Source organism: Durio zibethinus, chromosome 12 (genome assembly GCF_047325235.1).
Source record: "Durio zibethinus cultivar Kanyao isolate XHJ-2024 chromosome 12, ASM4732523v1, whole genome shotgun sequence".
In the NCBI taxonomy this organism is placed as follows: domain Eukaryota; kingdom Viridiplantae; phylum Streptophyta; class Magnoliopsida; order Malvales; family Malvaceae; genus Durio; species Durio zibethinus.
In genome coordinates, this window is record NC_143173.1 from 3,949,129 (window position 1) to 3,966,521 (window position 17,393).

A 17,393-nucleotide genomic window follows, 5' to 3' on the forward strand; every position below is an offset into this window, starting at 1 on the left:
TCGAGTTGGATTTGAACTCTTCTACTTTTTTGTGGTGCAATTCCAAACTTAACTGAGAAAAACCCCTACTTGACATGCTATTTGTTTGTATTAAGTTCGGATTAAGGAAAGAGCTCAGAGATAAATTTTTTTATAAGAATAAAAGAGTTAAAAGAAAAGAGCTTAAAAGAAAGTACAAAAGAGTTTGATGAAGAATTGGCCTTCTTTACTTAGAGGGAGTAAGATTATTTATACAAGTTAGTTCAGACTAAATGATCAAAACATCATGATCCAATTATGAGTTATTCTTTTAGAGTAAAAGATAATTATATCTTTACGACTTAAAAATACCCTTAATAAATAAAATAATAATATATTAAAAAAATATAATAATTTTTATTTGAAAAATAATTTTCACTATAAAAGCATTATGTAAGAAATTTTTTAATTTGGGCTTAGAAGATTAAACTTTTACATTGAAAAAATATTTTTTGTTATTTAACATTGAAATTGGATAAAAATAACTTTTACTTTCAACGACAATCCTACGCCTAAATGTACGAGTGCACCTAATGTTTGATTCAAATAAAGTAAGAATTTCTTTTCACAAAAAAAAATAAGGTTAAATTATTAGACAAGTTAAAACAGACGCGTCAACTTTCCCATTTTTTCCAACAAATCCCGTTTTCAGTCTTAATCAGAGAATAAATTAAACCCTGACTAAAGAAATGTGAAGAGCACCACATCCACCGGCGCAAGATAGCAGAAAGCCAACTCGGGCTCTAATCCCACGCGTAATTGCCTGAAAGAATCAACCCACACGTGTAGCATCATCTTCGCACGTGACAGAACACAATCCATCTTCGCATGTGCCACCAGACAACCCCTCCCTCTTCTTCCAACTGGCTTAAATTCTCCGCAGCAAATGAAAAAAATAAAAGAAGGTACTAAGTTTGGAGTACGGAAAGTGAACACTTTTTTTTATTTTACTGAATTTTACAAAATATAAAAAAAGGAAAATACGTAGAGAGAGAAAATAAAATCTAGAGAGAGAGGGGGGAGGTTTTGCCCACATTTTAGGAGTGAGAAAATCTAGTGAAATGGAGGAGGAAAAATAGAGAGGTAAATTTTTTTACTTATTTTTTATTTTTGTTTATGGGTGAGAGGTTGGATTCTGTTATTTCCATTTCAAGATTTTTTGTCAGATCATCGAGAGAGAAAGAAAAAAAAAAGAAAAACCTAGAGATAAAAAATTGAAATAATGTAATTTGTTGTTGTATATTGATCTATATTTTCATGTATATTTTGTGAATATTATTTTTTTGCTGTAGAAAAACAAAGAGGATATTTGAAGTAGAAATTGGGGGATTGAGATTGAAATTGGAATCGAAAACCTTTCCCAGCGGTTACAAAGGGAGGGGGAATCCAGAGAGAGAGAGAGAGAGAGAAAGAGAGGAATTAGTTTAATGTTCAATTTGCATTGTGATCGTTTGCTTTCGCGATGGCGGCGGCGAAAGCAGCTGCTATTGTGGTGAGGCGGAAGGAGCGGCCTGTTGAGGAGCTTTCCAATGCCACCGAGATAATCTATGAACCAGAGGTACGTAATATTTATTATCTTTTTATTAGGGTTTCGTTTAATTTTATCAATCAGAAACATTTGAATATTAAATTCAGTTTTCGTATTTTAATTAATAGTGTTTTAAGGTTCGAACTTTTGATTCCTTTAAATTAACCGTGGAATATGTGGAAACATTGGTAATGTTTATCATGAAATTTTCTGTATCAGTCCATTGTGGTGTTGAGTGCCAACGTTAGGAATTAGGGTTTTGGGTCCTCTTTGGAAATTGGATATTTTTCTTTCCTTTCTTGTTGCGCTTAGTTGTGCTACAAAGTATGGCTCTATGTTAGGCCTGCATGGAGTTTAGATGCAAGTTTTTGCTATTATGTGGTTTTAGATATTACAAAATTAGAGCAGTTTTTGTGCAATGGATTATACTTACTGGATTTTGTTTAATGATGCTTTATTTGATACAGTTTGATGTGCTTTTTAGATCACACCTGTTTTGAGACGGATTTATTACATGCAAGGGCCAGTGGATGAGATGGATCAGAGTATTCAGAAGCATATGGTGAGAACAGGGTAATCTGCAATCTGTGTTCTTAACTTGCAAATGCTTTTTCTTTATTAATCATGTTAGTGTAATGTTTTAAGTTGAACGAAGGAATAACATTTATTTGTTGGTATGAACAAATTAAAGTGCCAAATTATTTGCATTTGCTGCCCTCTTTGGATATAAATTTTGGAGGATGAAAAGATTGGTGGAGAATGAGGAATGATAGAAAATTACCGTACTTTTTCATTCATGTGCTATCCAGGAATGATTTAGAAGTGGAATGCAAGAAAATGATGTACTTATCTCTTAGTTTTGTCTGTATCCCCAATCTTTTTTGTTTTGCTGGATCAAATTTGTTGCCTAAGGTAGCGAATGCAGTCTATCTTTTCCATTTTCTCAGCGTTCTCAGTACCAAGTAAAAAAGTGCTTGCAATGTGTGCACCCTTTCCTGACTTAAATATCGGATAACATCTACTCAGCATATATGGCTCCTATTGTGGGGTTGGAATAATTTATCTAAAGCTGCCTGGTGTTTTGGAATATAACTTTCACTGCATATTTTTCTTTAAAAATTTTATTTTTATTTTTGTTGCAGCCATTACATAATGCTAATTTTCCGCACTGTTCCGTATTAATGATGAAAAGATTTGAAACGTTAGTGGTTTACTTCTAAGTAACAACCCTTACAATGGTCGTAATGTATAATTAATTATCTTTTTATAAAAAATTCTGCTGAGTAAAGTTTTCAATTCCATGACTAAGATGATATGATTATCAAAATTTATGACTCTCATGAATTTGTAAGTTATGTTTTATGGATGTTCTTTTGGTCTGTATGTTTCTATTTAAGTTTTTAACCACTATGTGTGTGTTGCTATGAATTATTGTGATTGTCTCTTACTAATGTTTTGAAATATCGATATAAGTAATCCAACAATGCAGTGGATTATAGCTGAATCTTTTCTTTTGTGATGGTTGAATCAAAAATTATTTTCACTTCCTATTAGTTTTGTTGCATATGGTAAATTGTTTTTTTTCTTTGGAGAATAAGGCGGAAAGACATATTTGTTAAAAGACATGTATCTTTGGCTTTCCGTTTATTATAATTGTAGCTGAATCTTTATAGCTGAATCTCTTCTCTTGTGATAGTTGAATAAAGATTATTTTCATTTGCTGTTAGTTTTGTTGCATATGGTAAATTATTTTTTTCTTTGGAGGAAAATGCATAAATACATGTTTGTTAAAAGGCATGGGTCTTTGGCTCTCTGCTTATTATTTGCTTAATTCTGGTTTTTTATCTTAGGTACCATCAAAAACCGTAAAGAGATTAATTAGGCATTACATGAGTCAAAAGATTCTTACAAAAGCAGAATCTGGAACCGCCAGCGTGTGCTCTGCTCCTTGTTCATCTTGTATGCACCTTAGTGTAGCTCAAATGGGATCGAAGAGTGATGAGTTTTCTGATGAAACTGATCGTGTTGCTGTGGCAAGTCAGTACTCTATCAATGAGGATAAAGAAAGTGAAAGATTACAGCATAGCCCCTGTAGAGCAAGCAATTTACTCAGTGTCAATTCAAGTGATGATTCTTACTCTGAAAATATAGAAAGTAAAGCAACTGTACAGCCATCCAATGTATCTGATGTGTCAGAAGATGTTGGGATTCAGAGAACCTTCTCTAATAAGTATGATGGTTTCAAAGGTGTTGAAGGCCATAATGATAATATTTCATGTGCTAGTAGAGCCATTGATGCAAATGTAGGTTTCAGTTATTGTAATAAGGATTTAGACAGTAAGAATTCATCTCGTAGTTCAGTGTCTATTTGTAGTTTAGGATCTGGAAAGGTGCCCTCCTCGCAGAATCTAGGCTTGTCAGAACTTCCTTCTATAAAGGAGGTAGATGCTGGCAGTAGTTCACTGAGGATCCAAAGACCACATTCTCCTTCTCAAAGTGGCAAGAGTGCTGTTGGAGGCAGTTCTGAGATTCCCAAAATCCATCCAAAGTCAGAAGCAGATATTGACAACGATAGTGGGGACCCACTGGATAAAGCTGGTAAAAGTTTGAAGGAAGATGAGCAAGATGAGTCGAATGAGTTGGTTAAGTTACCTGACAAGCAGGATTCTCCTTTGCAAACAGTTTCTGGAGATGAGAGTCATGAATCTGATGCCATAGAACATGATGTAAGTAATTTTATTTTTATTCTTTCTGAGACTTGTAATGAAGAAAGTGTGCATGCATGACTGGTACTAGAATTTTTTAGGACTGACATTATGGAGTTTGTCTCTTTAGCTTAACATGGTCAATCTGAGAGGAAAGATTTTAAAGATTCCATATTTTAATTGGTTTTCCCTTTGCACTTGGAGTGCATGTGCCATCACTAGGAGAATGTAAGTATTGATTATGATATTCTTGAACTTATTTTAAGGTTCTGACTTTGGTCAGATCCTATACTCTTCTAGGTGATGTTAAATGAATGTTTTAAGGGATAATGAATGCGTTGAAAATGAATAAGCGGTCCTTGAACATGTCAAATGATTTAAGAATATTAAACAGGATTCCATCAAAATTATATTACCTAATTAGAAGATTCCTTTTCTTTTTACATTATAGGACTGGTAATTTTTTTTTGCTTTTTTTTTTTTTAATCTATTAATACTTAGTTCTATATCAATAAGTTTTGCTAATTTATCTCTTCATTGTTTCTTGAATTTGTCTGGAATAGGTTAAGGTATGTGATATTTGTGGGGATGCAGGACGAGAAGATTTGCTTGCTACATGTAGCAAATGCGCTGATGGTGCAGAGCACATGTAAGCTAACAAATTCCTTTCTCCATATATTTATCAGCAGGTTTTTATTCGAGTGGTGATAAAAAAGAAAATTCCACATATGTTAAATTAAGGTTATTCTGGGCACATAAATATAACAAGGGCCTCTCCACTTATTGCCATTTGGTTTTATGTTGGATGCCCATCTTAAAATTTAAATGACTTGGTATCAGAACAGGTGTTGCCCATTTGTAAGCCCTTCTGTAATAGGTTTGTTATGCTTATGATGTGAAGTTCATGCTGCATGATTGGCCCATTATACCTACACTTGAAGTTCTTGCCACGCTACATGTCTGTCCTCCCTACATGTGAGGGGGAGTATTAGAGTGGTGATAAAATGAAAATCCCATATCTGTTAAATTGGGGGTATCTTGGGCACATAAATATAACAAGTGCCTCATCACCTATTGCCAATTTGTTTTAAGTTGGATGTCCATCTTAAATTTTAATAGCTTTATTGCATTTCTATTTAATTTTATCTATGTGCCAATATTCATTGGTGAGTTTTACGTTATTAATGCTATTGATCAGTTACTGTATGCGAGAAATGATTCAAAAAGTTCCTGAAGGTGATTGGCTTTGTGAAGAATGTAAGCTGGCTGAGGAAACTGAAAGCCAAAAGCAAGGTTAGTCAAACAGATGGAATAAAAAATGGCACTCTGACAAGAGCACGTGCTGACCTCCTTTTGCAATTGAATTTTCAAGGTTTGGATGCTGAGGGAACAAAGGCAAAAAAACCTAGCTCAAGTACACAAAGCTTGGGTAAGAGACATTCAGAAAATCTGGAGGGTGCTTCAACTCCGAAGAGGCAGGCTGTTGAAACAAATATGGTATCACTGAAATCATTGAGCCCCAGCGGAGTATCTGCTTTGTCTCGAGAGGGTTCATTTAAGAACTTAGACAAGGGGAAAGTGAGGCCATCTCCTCCAATTTCTCTTGGCAATCATTCTGGTAATGATATGCCAGAAACTGTATGCTCTCCTACTTCTGGTCCACGGCTGCAAACACCAAAGGGTAAGTGAATTGAATTTGTTGGCTAAAACTTTTTTCCATATTTGTTAATTTTAAGCATTGGCATACTGTTCTACTTAATACAGGTGCCTTATTGAAATCCAATTCATTCAATATCGTAAATTCCAAACCCAAAGTGAAGCTTGTAGATGAAATTGTTCTTCAGAAACAGAAAAGTGCTAGAGAACATGCATCCCTTGATAGCAAGGAGGAACCTGCTAGAATGATGGGTAAATCAATGTCATTTAAATTCAGTAAATTCAGATGGTTAGATGCTGGGGAATCAAAATTTAAAATGCTATCATCTAAATATCTTCATGCTCAAGATCTGAAAGGATTAAAACAAGTTAAAGAGCGGATATCCTTAGAAAGGAAAAACTTCTCAAAATTGGATCGCTCTAGTTCTACTGTTTCTACACCTAAGGTTGATCAGAAATTGACACCTAGTGCTGATACAATTTCTCCTTCATCTGCAACCAACAACCGACAAACTAAGGTTGCTCGGTCTGATGGAAAACCAAGTACTTTATCAAGATCAGCCAGCAATCTAGCTCGTAAAGGTAAAATGCAGTTACTTCTGGTATGTTGTGACATTCTGATGGAGACACTGCTAAATTTTTTTGTCCTCTTTATAGTGTTCAGTTTAACCAGATTGCTTGCTTGTGTATTCCATTTTTTACCTCATCTTTGTTGTTGTTGTTGTTGTTGTTTGGCCGAATACAACAAGTTAAGAGCATTCTTATTATTTTGCAGCTGTTGGAGTTTCATCCACCAATGGGCGCATTTCTTCTGAACAGAAGTTAAACCAAGTAAGCCTGAAGGAGGACCCCTCATCAAGTTCTTCATGGGCAGCTGAGAGGCAACCTAGTAACTTTAATGGAGTTATGTCAGATGGGCTATCTCGGTCACTAGATTTAACAAATCAGGGTGAGAAATCTAGGGAGAGCGCTGTTAGTCACTCCTCTATAAGTTTTCCATGTTTAAAATGCAAAGAAACGGGTCATTCAGCTGAATATTGCTCAGTCTCTCAGTCTTCTGGTGCTGATATTTTTGCTTCAAGAAGTTCTAGGGAGGAGATAAATAAAGGCAATAAATTGAAAGCTGCAATTGAGGCAGCTATACGTTTGAAGCCTGGAATATGTGAAAGAACTTCTCAAGAGCCAGCATCAGTTTCCAATATGGCAAAGAATATGATTTCTGTTGAAGGTACACATGAAGGGCAAACAAATCGTTGCAATCAGGCTTCCATTGGTAATATGAAGCTGCTTAATTCACATTCCACTGATGCTGTCTCTGTAGTTGCTTCTGTTGGCAATCCTTCTGTGAGAGATTTCACTGTTCCTCCTTTAGCCACAGAGTCTGCTGTCTTGAAGATGTCAGCCATCCCAGAACATGAACACATCTGGCAGTAGGATTCTTGTCCTATTGAACTATTTTCTTTTATTTTTTTTAGGTTAAAAAGATGCTCCATTTTGGTGTCATTTTCATTTTTTTGCTGCATCACACTGTGCCATGAGATGTTTCTTACATGGGAGATTCTGCTACTTTTATGCAGGGGGGCTTTTGATGTGCATAAAGACGGAAAACCTCCTGAGTTTTGTGGTGGAATTCAAGCCCACCTCTCAACCCTTGCATCACCTAAAGTGCCTGAAGTTGTCAAAACCTTTCCACACAAAGTTTCCTTGAATGAAGTACCTCGCTTGAGCACTTGGCCAACACAGTTTCATGACACTGGTCCTAAAGAAGATAATATTGCTCTATACTTCTTTGCCAAGGACCTTGAAAGGTAGAGTTTGAATATACTTTATTTCACCTGTTCACACCCTCCCCCTCTTCCTCTCTCCTTTCTCTAACCGGGTTGATCATTGATGCAATTTTTCATTTCATTTAGTTTTTTAAAAATTTATTTCTGCTGCTTATGTTGCAGTTATGAGAAGAACTACAAGATTCTTTTGGATACCATGGTCAAGAATGATTTTGCCCTCAAAGGAAATTTTGAAGGTGTTGAACTTATGATTTTCCCATCCAACCAACTTCCTGAACATTGCCAGCGTAAGGATTTTTATAAAATTGAGATATTCAAATACAGTATAGTACCCTGTAATTTTACTTTTGGTTGGATTATATTCTCTGACCCAAGATTCATGAGAAGGCAAGGATAAAGGGATATGTCTGTTTGTCTACTCAACACTATGTGGCTTTGTAGGTGCTGATAAACCATGGTCACTGGTTCCAATTTTGATATTTGTGTCTCCAAATATAAACAGCGATGACTCAAAGAACTCAATCCTTGACCATTTGCCTGGATATGGAAATTCCGATAATATTCATAACCTCCTAATGTGCTTTAAAACTTCCCTTTGATTTTTCCCATTGAACTCAGGAAACATTTTGACAAAAAACAGAGGCAATAAGAGGAGGTTGAGAGCACATTGACCTCATAAACATTTTGATTTTTCCCACAACGCAGAGTTTATTTTTGGATTAATGGACAAATTTGCCCGCCATATGGATCTAACTAAAAGTGTCATCCACTGAAATCCTTAAGTTGTGGGGCTGTTTAGATTTAAGGAATTGATTTGATTGTCTTTTTAGCATGAGGCTACCGGTTGTAAGCGTTATAATATGATACATTAAAGACCAAATTGTAGGCAGAGTTTTTTATTTTTTGGCCAGTTAATTGTAGGCAGTATTTTGAGTTATGTCATCTCTAAGTGTTTCAATCAAAGGATACTTATGATGGAAAAAAAAAAAAAAGGAAATGTCCTTTTGGTTATAAAATTCGCTTGAAGTGACACAGAAAGCCTCTGTTGCTACTTAGTTTTTCCTTTTTCTCATCAGCTTCAGTGCTGCGCACTGCATTAGAACATGTTTACAGTACTGTAGGTTAGATCAAAGGGTAGAAATTTGTTCGTAGACTATAGGTGTGCTGATGTATTGCAAATGTTTACTGTTTCTTTAGCACATTTTCCATAGTTTTGTTGTGGGTTTTGGCATTTTACTGTTTGGTTTTGGTTTGATATCTTTGACATCAATGGTACTGTTTACAGAATGTATTTAAAGGAAGGTTTGGAGAGTGACTTCATTCTGTCTTATGTAGATCATTTACTTGGAGTTATTAGTCTTGTTTATTGTTTTCACCGCATGGCTTCTTGTTTCGGCATTAGCACAACTCATTAAATTGCAAATTAGCGGGGGCAGACGATATGAATCCTTTTTTTCTATTCCACCTCGTTGATGTGATATTATATGGGAAAATCTTAGATATTGTGGAAAAACTAAGAAATAAAACTGTGAAAAACTAAGAGAAAAAACTGAACGTATATTGAAAAACTGGTTATTAAGAATTATACTAGCACCTTAGGTTTATATACAACTAACTAGGGGTTAAACTAGGAAACTAAATCTTCCTAAAAACTGATCCTATAATTGAGGGATTGTCTATCGTAATTTTTTGTCCTTAATTCTAGAGATATAAATATAAATATACAGATTACAAGATTACAACTAGTTGTAAATAAGTGTTTTCCCACACTCCCCCTTAAGCTGGTGAATAGGTGTTTTCTATTCCCAACTTGGAAATAATTTCTTGAAATGTTGTACTGCTGAGACCTTTAGTCAACACATCTGCAAGTTCACCCTTAGTTAATACATAAGGTGTACAAATCAACCCATTGTCTAGTTTCTCTTTTATGAAATGTTAGTCTACTTCAATTTGTTTTGTTTTGTCATGTTGTACAGGATTGTGTGCAATGCTTATTGCAAACTTATTATCACAATAGAGTCTTATTGGTCCATCCCACTTGATCTTCAATTCTTCTAGGATAATCTTTAACCATAGTAGTTCACAAATTCCTTGAGCCATTGCTCTGAACTCTGCTTTAGCACTTGATCTTGCCACCACATTTTGTTTTATACTCCTCCAAGTCACAAGATTACCACATACGAAAATACAGTAGCCTGAGGTGGATCATCTATCAGTTACTAAACCTACATAATCAGCATCTGTTTATGCTTCTAGAACTAGCCCTGAATTTCTTTTGAATAAAATACATCTCTCAGGATTGGCCTTCAAATAGTGCAATACATGGTAGACTGCCTGTAGGTGCACCTCTTTAGGACTATGCATAAATTGACTTACCACACTCACAACATATGCTATATCAGGTCTGGTATGTGAAAAATAAATGAGTCTTCCAACTAATCTTTGGTATATCTCTCTATCTACAGAAGCATCTTCATTAGCTTGTCCTATTTTATCGTTAGGATCTATAGGGGTATTTGCAGATTTACATGCAAGCTTCCCAATTTCCTGTAGAAGATCCATTACATATTTTTGTTGTGAGATGAAAATACCATGCTGTGAGTGAGCTACTTCAATTCCTAGGAAGTACTTCAATCTCCCTAGCTCTTTTATCTCAAATTCTCTAGCCAAACACTGTTTTAGAGATTCTCTCTCTTTTCATCATCTCCAGCTACAATTATATTATCAACATACACTAATAAAATTGTGACTCTCCCTGAATTAGAGTACTCGATAAACAATGTGTGATCTCCTTGACTCTGTTTATATCCTATTGCCAGCATCACTTTGGCAAATCTCCCGAACCAAGCCCTGGGAGACTGTTTAAGGCCATATAAAGCCTTTTTTTAGCTTGCATACTTTGTTTGCCTCTAGAAGACCTCTAAATCCCGGTGGAACCTTCATATATATTTCTTCTTCCAAATCACTGTGTAGAAAAGCATTCTTTACATCAAATTGTTAAAGCTGCCAATTGTAATTTGCAGCCAATGATAACAAAATCCTAATTGTATTCATCTTGGCAACTGGAGCAAAAGTTTCCTGATAATCCACTCCATAGGTTTGAGTGTAGCCCTTAGCCACTAACTTGGCTTTATACCTTTCAATAGTATCATCCGCCTTGTATTTTACAGTGAAAATTCATTTACACCCTATTGGATTTTTTCCGTTAGGCAACTCTACTAGTTCCCATGTCTTATTTTTCTCTAAGGCTTTCATTTCTATTTTCATGGCTTGCCTCCATTTCTCACTGGATAATGCCTCAGATAATGTGGTTGGAACAGAAATAGTGTTTAGGCTCATAAGAAAATTTTTGTAGGATGGTGAGAAATTTTCAAATGACAAAATTAGAGATTGGGTATAGTGGATGCTTAGTACATTCTTTGGCTCCTTTCCTAATGGCAATAGGTAAATCATAATCACTAGTTATAGTTTTAGGAGATTCATGCTAATTTTGAGAAACAGAGTCAAAGACTATAGTTACCTCATTTCCAGAGTTAGGATCAGGTTCTTGGACTGGCACTGGTTCAGGATCTGGAACTTTCCTTCTTGAGTACATCTGTAATTCCTTCATAGAATCAAGAACAATATTTTCCTTTGTCACATCTTCTGTGTTTGGAATGGGTTCAGTCCCAAATTCAGTGTTTGACTTGGGCTCATTAGAAACAGGTTTTGACTCAGAAGAATTAATGGGTGAAAATGTGGAATAAGAGGACAAATCAAGCAAAAAAAAGTCTTTATCCTTATCTTCCATGAATGAAGTCTCCCATTGAAGATAAGGTTAAGTAAAAAATGGTTTACTTTATTCAAAAGTGATATTTGCAGACACAAAGAATTTTTTGGTTGGAGGATGATAACATTTATACCCTTTCTGAGTCGATGAATATCCCACAAAAATGCACTTAATTGCTCTAGGATCCAACTTTCACCTATTGTGACTTTGAACATGAACAAATGATTTACAATCAAATATCCTAGGTGTGAGGTTGTTTGTGGTATTAAAGTTGGGATAGAATTGTGAAAGTAGTTCCATAGGAGTTTTCAATCCCAAAACCCTTGAAGGTAATCTATTTATAATATGTGTGGCAGTGAGAATAGCTTCCCCCCAGTAGGATTTGGGTACATTTGCTTGAAAAAGTAAAGCTCGGGTTGTGGTTAGTAAATGACTATTTTTCCTCTCTGCCACTCCATTCTGCTGTGGACTATTAACACAAGATGACTCATGGATAATCCCTTCCTTTTGGAAATAGGTAGATAAACTCTGGTTGAAATAGTCTCATACATTATCAGATCTAAATCTCTTGATTTTCACTCCAAATTGATTCTGGATCATGTTTTGGAAGCTCAAAAACACACTATTCACATCTGATTTGGATATAAGTAAAAATATCCAAGAGACTCTGGTACAATCATCTATGAAAGAAACAAACCACCTTGCACCTGAAATATTAGGACTTGTAGAGGGACCCCATATGTGACTATGAATCAAGTAAAAAGGAGTAGAACTTTTTTTATTGCTAACTAGAAAAGACACACGTCTATGCTTTGCAAGTTCACAAACATCACAATGAAAATTTTTGGCATTTAATCCTTTGAACAAAGAAGGAAACATGTTTTTCAAAGTTCCAAAAGAAGGATGTCCAAGACGAAAATGATAAAGCCAAATTTTGTCTTTATTCGGAGATTTTTCATAAAGAAATGACGAAGGTAAATTATTCTTGATATTACTTGTGTTGTTTGATGTCTCAAGATAGTATAGTCCATCATTCTCCTTAGTAAGTCCAATCTTCTTTCCTGAACTCTGGTCCTGAAATTCACAATAAGAGGGATAAAAAGTCACTTTGTAGCTCATATCTCTGGTAAGTTTTTGTATAGATATCATATTAGTAGACAATCTAGGAACATGAAGAACATTTTAAGAACAAACGAGGGATTAATTTGAACATCTCCTAATCCTGCCACTGTAGTAAGTGAACCATCTGCAACAATTTTCTTATTACTAGGACACAAGGTATAAGTACCAAACTTCTGTGAGGAATGTGTCATATGGTTTGTGGCTCCTGAGTCAATGACCCAAGAACTCGTAATAAGCTTAACTGAGACATTTAATCTATGAAAACCAGAAGCTTTACTTGAACTAGAGACTGTACCCAAGGAACATACCCTAGTAGGCTCTTCAAGGGTTTTCAATAGACTTTTTAGCTTTTCAATCTCTTCCCTGTCCAACTCTTCTTGTTTCCAAGACATCTGTAGTACTTCGGTGATTTTTCCAATTGACACTTCCTCAAATTGGGTGGTAATGATATCTTTCTTTAAACTAAAACAAATCTTAAGATATAACCAAAAATGACTCTTACCAATGAAGGCTAAAGAAGGGAAAAATAAAATGGCTATGAATGCCTTAACAAGGTTCGGCAATGAAGCCCTGAAATAGAAGTCAACAATGAAGGCTGAAAATTTTGCTTCCCAAGAAGAGCCTAAAGCTTTGATACGATGTGAAAAAACTAAGAAATAAAATTGTATGAAAAACTAAGAGAAAAACCTGAATGTATATTGAAAAACTACTCATTAAGAATTATGTAAGCACCTTAGGTTTATATACAACTAATTAGGGGTTAAACTAGAAAACTAAATCTTCCTAAATTGAGGGATTGTCTATCCTAATTTTTTATCATTAATTCTAGGGATACAAATACTTAATTCTAGAGATACAAATATAAATATACAGATTACATGAGTACAACCAGCTGTAAATAAGTGTTTTCTCACGTATATGAAATTATTGGAATGTAATTCAACTCATAATTTTTGGTCTATCTTTACATTTTTTCCTGGCTTGTATCAAATCAATGGCTCCTTTGCACCAGTGCATCTGTCAGCAAATGCACAGAACATTATGTTCTCATTCTCTTAAGGTGTACTTGACAGGACTGGACCACTATTTTATCTTATATCCTTTGGGAACTATGAACTTTTAGATCTAGTTTGGTTTGTGTCTCTTAGTTTTCAGTTTATTTTTTGTTTATGTTGGATGTTATGATTCCCTGTTTTTATGTTTAATATGTTTTATTCTCTTAATCGAGATGGAAAAAAATAATGCTAAAATTTCTGATTTTTCTGTTTACAGGGTGGAATACCTTATTATTCCTCTGGGGTGTTTTCAAAGGAAGAAGAGCAAACTGTTCAAATTCCTCAAAGAGTGCATGCATTCCTGATGCAAGTGTGGCATGTTTGGAGAGAGAGCTATCTGCTGATATTCCTCAGCTGGTAGACAATGAATCAACCACATGTAACAATTCATGCAATGTAGTCCCAGTAACCATTGCTGTTGGAAAGACATGTATCTCAACTGATAGAGTTGGTGATAATAAGGTCTCTTCTTTTGAGCAGACATATGTGGGAATAAAAGAAAAATTGGAGCAAGATGGCAAAATTGACACCAATTTTTTGTCGAGAATTGCAACAAGCTGCACAAAGGTGCATCCCGAAATGAAATGCACCAGTCCTCTGGTAATGTGTTCTTATGTCTGTCTATTACTTAAGAAAACTTTCAAGCTCATATTGTTGCTATAGTTGGTTGCTTATATTTATTCTTGCCATTATTTGCTAATCTTCAACCCTACAATGAGCTATAGAGTGTTCCTTATTAAGTGACCTGATCAAATTAATAAGGAACTAATATATTCCTATTCAAGAAATTAAGAATCTAGTTCTTTTTTCTTTCTTATCAATGAATGTGTGGTGCAATTTATGTTGCAAAGTGCTTATATAATTTACACATTTTGGTCTCTGATTCTTTTCAATTTCTTAGTTTGCAGAAGACTGCCGTTGTTTCTCTTTTCTAATGTTAGTGCTGTAAAAATTTATTTTAAGGTTCATTTATGTAAATTCTAAATCTTTTAAATATTTCATAGGCCCCAATTGAAATATGACTGGATGCTGTTGCCCTATTATAGCTCTTCGCATCCTTTCATGAGTCAACATGAAGTCAAATTCCATGCAATCATGGATTATTGTTCCATTTCTTTTTTCTATATTTATATCGCTTCAATGTGAATGTTCTTACTATGATGGGCGGCAGATGGCTCCTCAACTGTTATTGATTCAAAGCAGAATGCTTGCCTGTGCATAGGGCTGGTTTTGTCCCGTTATCAGTGCTTGGGTACAATATTTGGCTGTGTTTGTTCTTCATTTTGGATAAGTGTTTAGCTGTGTCTTTGGACTAGTGTATGATGTTTCTTCCCTTCCCTCTCTGCCCTACTGCCCCCTAACAGAAAAAGGGGAACACACATTGTTTCTCTGGTATCTTCTGTGGACCTCATTAAATAGGTTAAATGCTCCATTACAATCCTTGTGCCACTTTGTACTCATCAGTGTTTCATCTCAAATATTAATTGTTTTCTCGTATTTTTCTTAATATATTGTTATCACTTGGGTTATGTATTTTAAGACTAATATTTTATATATTTTGATCTATGTATTCTTAATATCTAATATATTTTCTATTCTGGTTGAAACTCCTTTGTATTCGGCCAATTTGGTTGGATATGAGCTTAAGACTGCTATAGAGTTTGGGCCATAAATATGGGGAAAACGTTTTGCATCACAGTTCTACTGAATTACTGAGCAGATAATTCTGATTTTGACCTTTATCAGCAGGATCAATAGTGTCTGAAGTCCATCTTGCTCATCTTGGAAGGACTAGTAATCACTGGAACTTTATTAATTTTGATTTTTTTTTTTTTTTGTGAGGTGGGGAGGATGGGGGTTGGTTGAAAGAAAGTGTTGGTATTTCAAAAATTTTATTAGTTTATTTGTTGACTTGTGTGTTGAGTTTTTATTGTATTATTTTGAATTTGTTGCTTTTGTTTTTAGGCAAACGTGTAAAAAAAAGAACTCCTTTCTATGAATGTTGACCTCAGCCATTATTTTGCAGGAAGAGAGGAGAGTTCCAGATTGTAGATTCGACACAGAGCTCAAACCTTGCCTTCAAGCTACTGAAACCAACAGTGGTTCTTTTAAAGTTGAGAAAGAGGAAGTTCTTCTAGAAGAAGATTATCCATCTTTAAAAGATCACCCTACTGGAAAACAAGAGGCGGTTGTTGTGGGGAAGATTGATGGAAATTCTATTAAAATGAGGAATTCCAAGGATGATGGTTATGCTGATGGAAAAACTTCTTCAAAGAGAGATCTCAACTGTTGGCAGTCAAATCATCGGAAACGCCCATACATAGATCTTACAGAAACAGTTTCAGAAATTTCTACCGATACAAGTCAAAAAATGCCATGGTGTGAGGTGAAGAGAATTTCTGTAGATGGAGGAAGTGATAATAAAAAGCTGAATACATGTTTCAGTGGAATATACCAATATAGCAGTGCTAGAGATCAAGGTCCTTTTAGTGATAGTTTAGCATCAGATAGACATGATCTGGGTTCCAGCTCCTCTGTTGAAGAGAAGAGATGTGACATTGCTTGTGAAGAAAAAGTTATCCCTGAGGACATGGGAAGTAGTGAAATGTTCTTCTTTCCGGTGGATTCACATCGTGCAGGGGAATTTCGGTTGGAGGACAACTCTAAATCATTGAAGGAGCTGTATGTAAAAGATGAGGACCGAGTTCATGATGCCTCTCCCAATCTTGAGCTTGCTTTGGGGGCTGAGACGAGAACACCAAACAAGAAAATCCTACCTTTCTTCGTCGGAATGGTAGACAAAAATGACAACCATGACAGGGCCCAAAATAAGGTAACAGGAAAGCAAGAGGAGGATGATGTATCTGCCTCCCTTTCCCTTTCCCTCTCATTCCCTTTTCCAGAGAAGGAACGTAATGTGAAGTCTGTTTCTCAAAAAGAGCAGCTCTTGCCCGAAAGGCATTCTTTAAATACTTCACTGCTACTGTTTGGGGGCTTCCCTGACGAATAGGGGTCCTTGGTTGTTTATACATTACTGTGCCCTTCATGAATGTGGTCACTAGCTCTCATGTGCAATTGGACTTCAATGGGGGCTTTGTGGGCTAACCCGCATTCCATTTGTTCATAACACATACAGAACTTAGCAACAACTTTTATCTTTTGTTTCGTCTTTTTTTTTGAGTGCATAGACATAGTTACGGCTGTTTGTATATAAAGAGAGTGGAAGCCGGCCTGCTTACAAGAAATTTGCAAACCATCCTTTGATCTATCATAATTTTGTTTTTAATTTTTGAGTGGGTAGGAATGTTTGCATCATCTACTAATGATTTTTATAGGGAGTTGCAAGCACTGTATATAATGAATTGATTTGGTTTCATTGATGTGATTGCAAATCCCAAAGGGTTTAGTCACATCTGGTTGTATTGATGATGGCAAAGGTAAATTACCACTTCCATCTCGTTAATTCGAGTTTCGAGTTCTAAGGATTAGAGTTCTAAGGATTAATGTCACGAGTCGTGGTTTAAACTTAAGGTTCACGCGATTTTAAAATTTAAAAAAAAAAATTTTTTTGTCTCGAATCAGTTTAATAAAAAGTTTATAATAATTTATGAAATATTATTTATTTTGATTTATTAGATTTTTTTATTTTGAAAAAATGATGTAAATATTTATATCTTAAAATAATTGAATATTTATATTTAAATATTAATTTTAGTACACAATTGATATTAAATTTATGGTATTTTTTTACGA

The 17,393-nt window shown here is 35.1% G+C and overlaps 1 protein-coding gene across 5 annotated transcripts; it reads left to right on the top strand.

Moving 5' to 3' along the window:
* Window positions 1-941: 941 nt before the first annotated feature.
* LOC111296775 (ASI1-immunoprecipitated protein 2-like) lies at window positions 942-16,926 on the top strand. Of its 5 annotated transcripts, XM_022891220.2 has the most exons (13): window positions 942-1,101; window positions 1,311-1,576; window positions 2,031-2,108; window positions 3,397-4,272; window positions 4,815-4,900; window positions 5,450-5,544; window positions 5,624-5,932; window positions 6,016-6,489; window positions 6,683-7,337; window positions 7,485-7,715; window positions 7,857-7,981; window positions 13,858-14,240; window positions 15,667-16,926. In XM_022891220.2, exons 2-13 carry the CDS (start codon window positions 1,481-1,483, stop codon window positions 16,648-16,650), a joined length of 4,392 nt encoding a protein of 1,463 aa, XP_022746955.2. In that variant the 5' UTR covers window positions 942-1,101; window positions 1,311-1,480; the 3' UTR covers window positions 16,651-16,926. The 5 variants fall into 5 exon arrangements, with proteins under 5 accessions (XP_022746955.2, XP_022746961.2, XP_022746958.2 ...); XM_022891226.2 differs by lacking the exon at window positions 6,016-6,489; XM_022891223.2 differs by lacking the exon at window positions 942-1,101 and having other exon boundaries at window positions 1,437-1,576; window positions 2,014-2,108.
* Window positions 16,927-17,393: the final 467 nt, after the last annotated feature.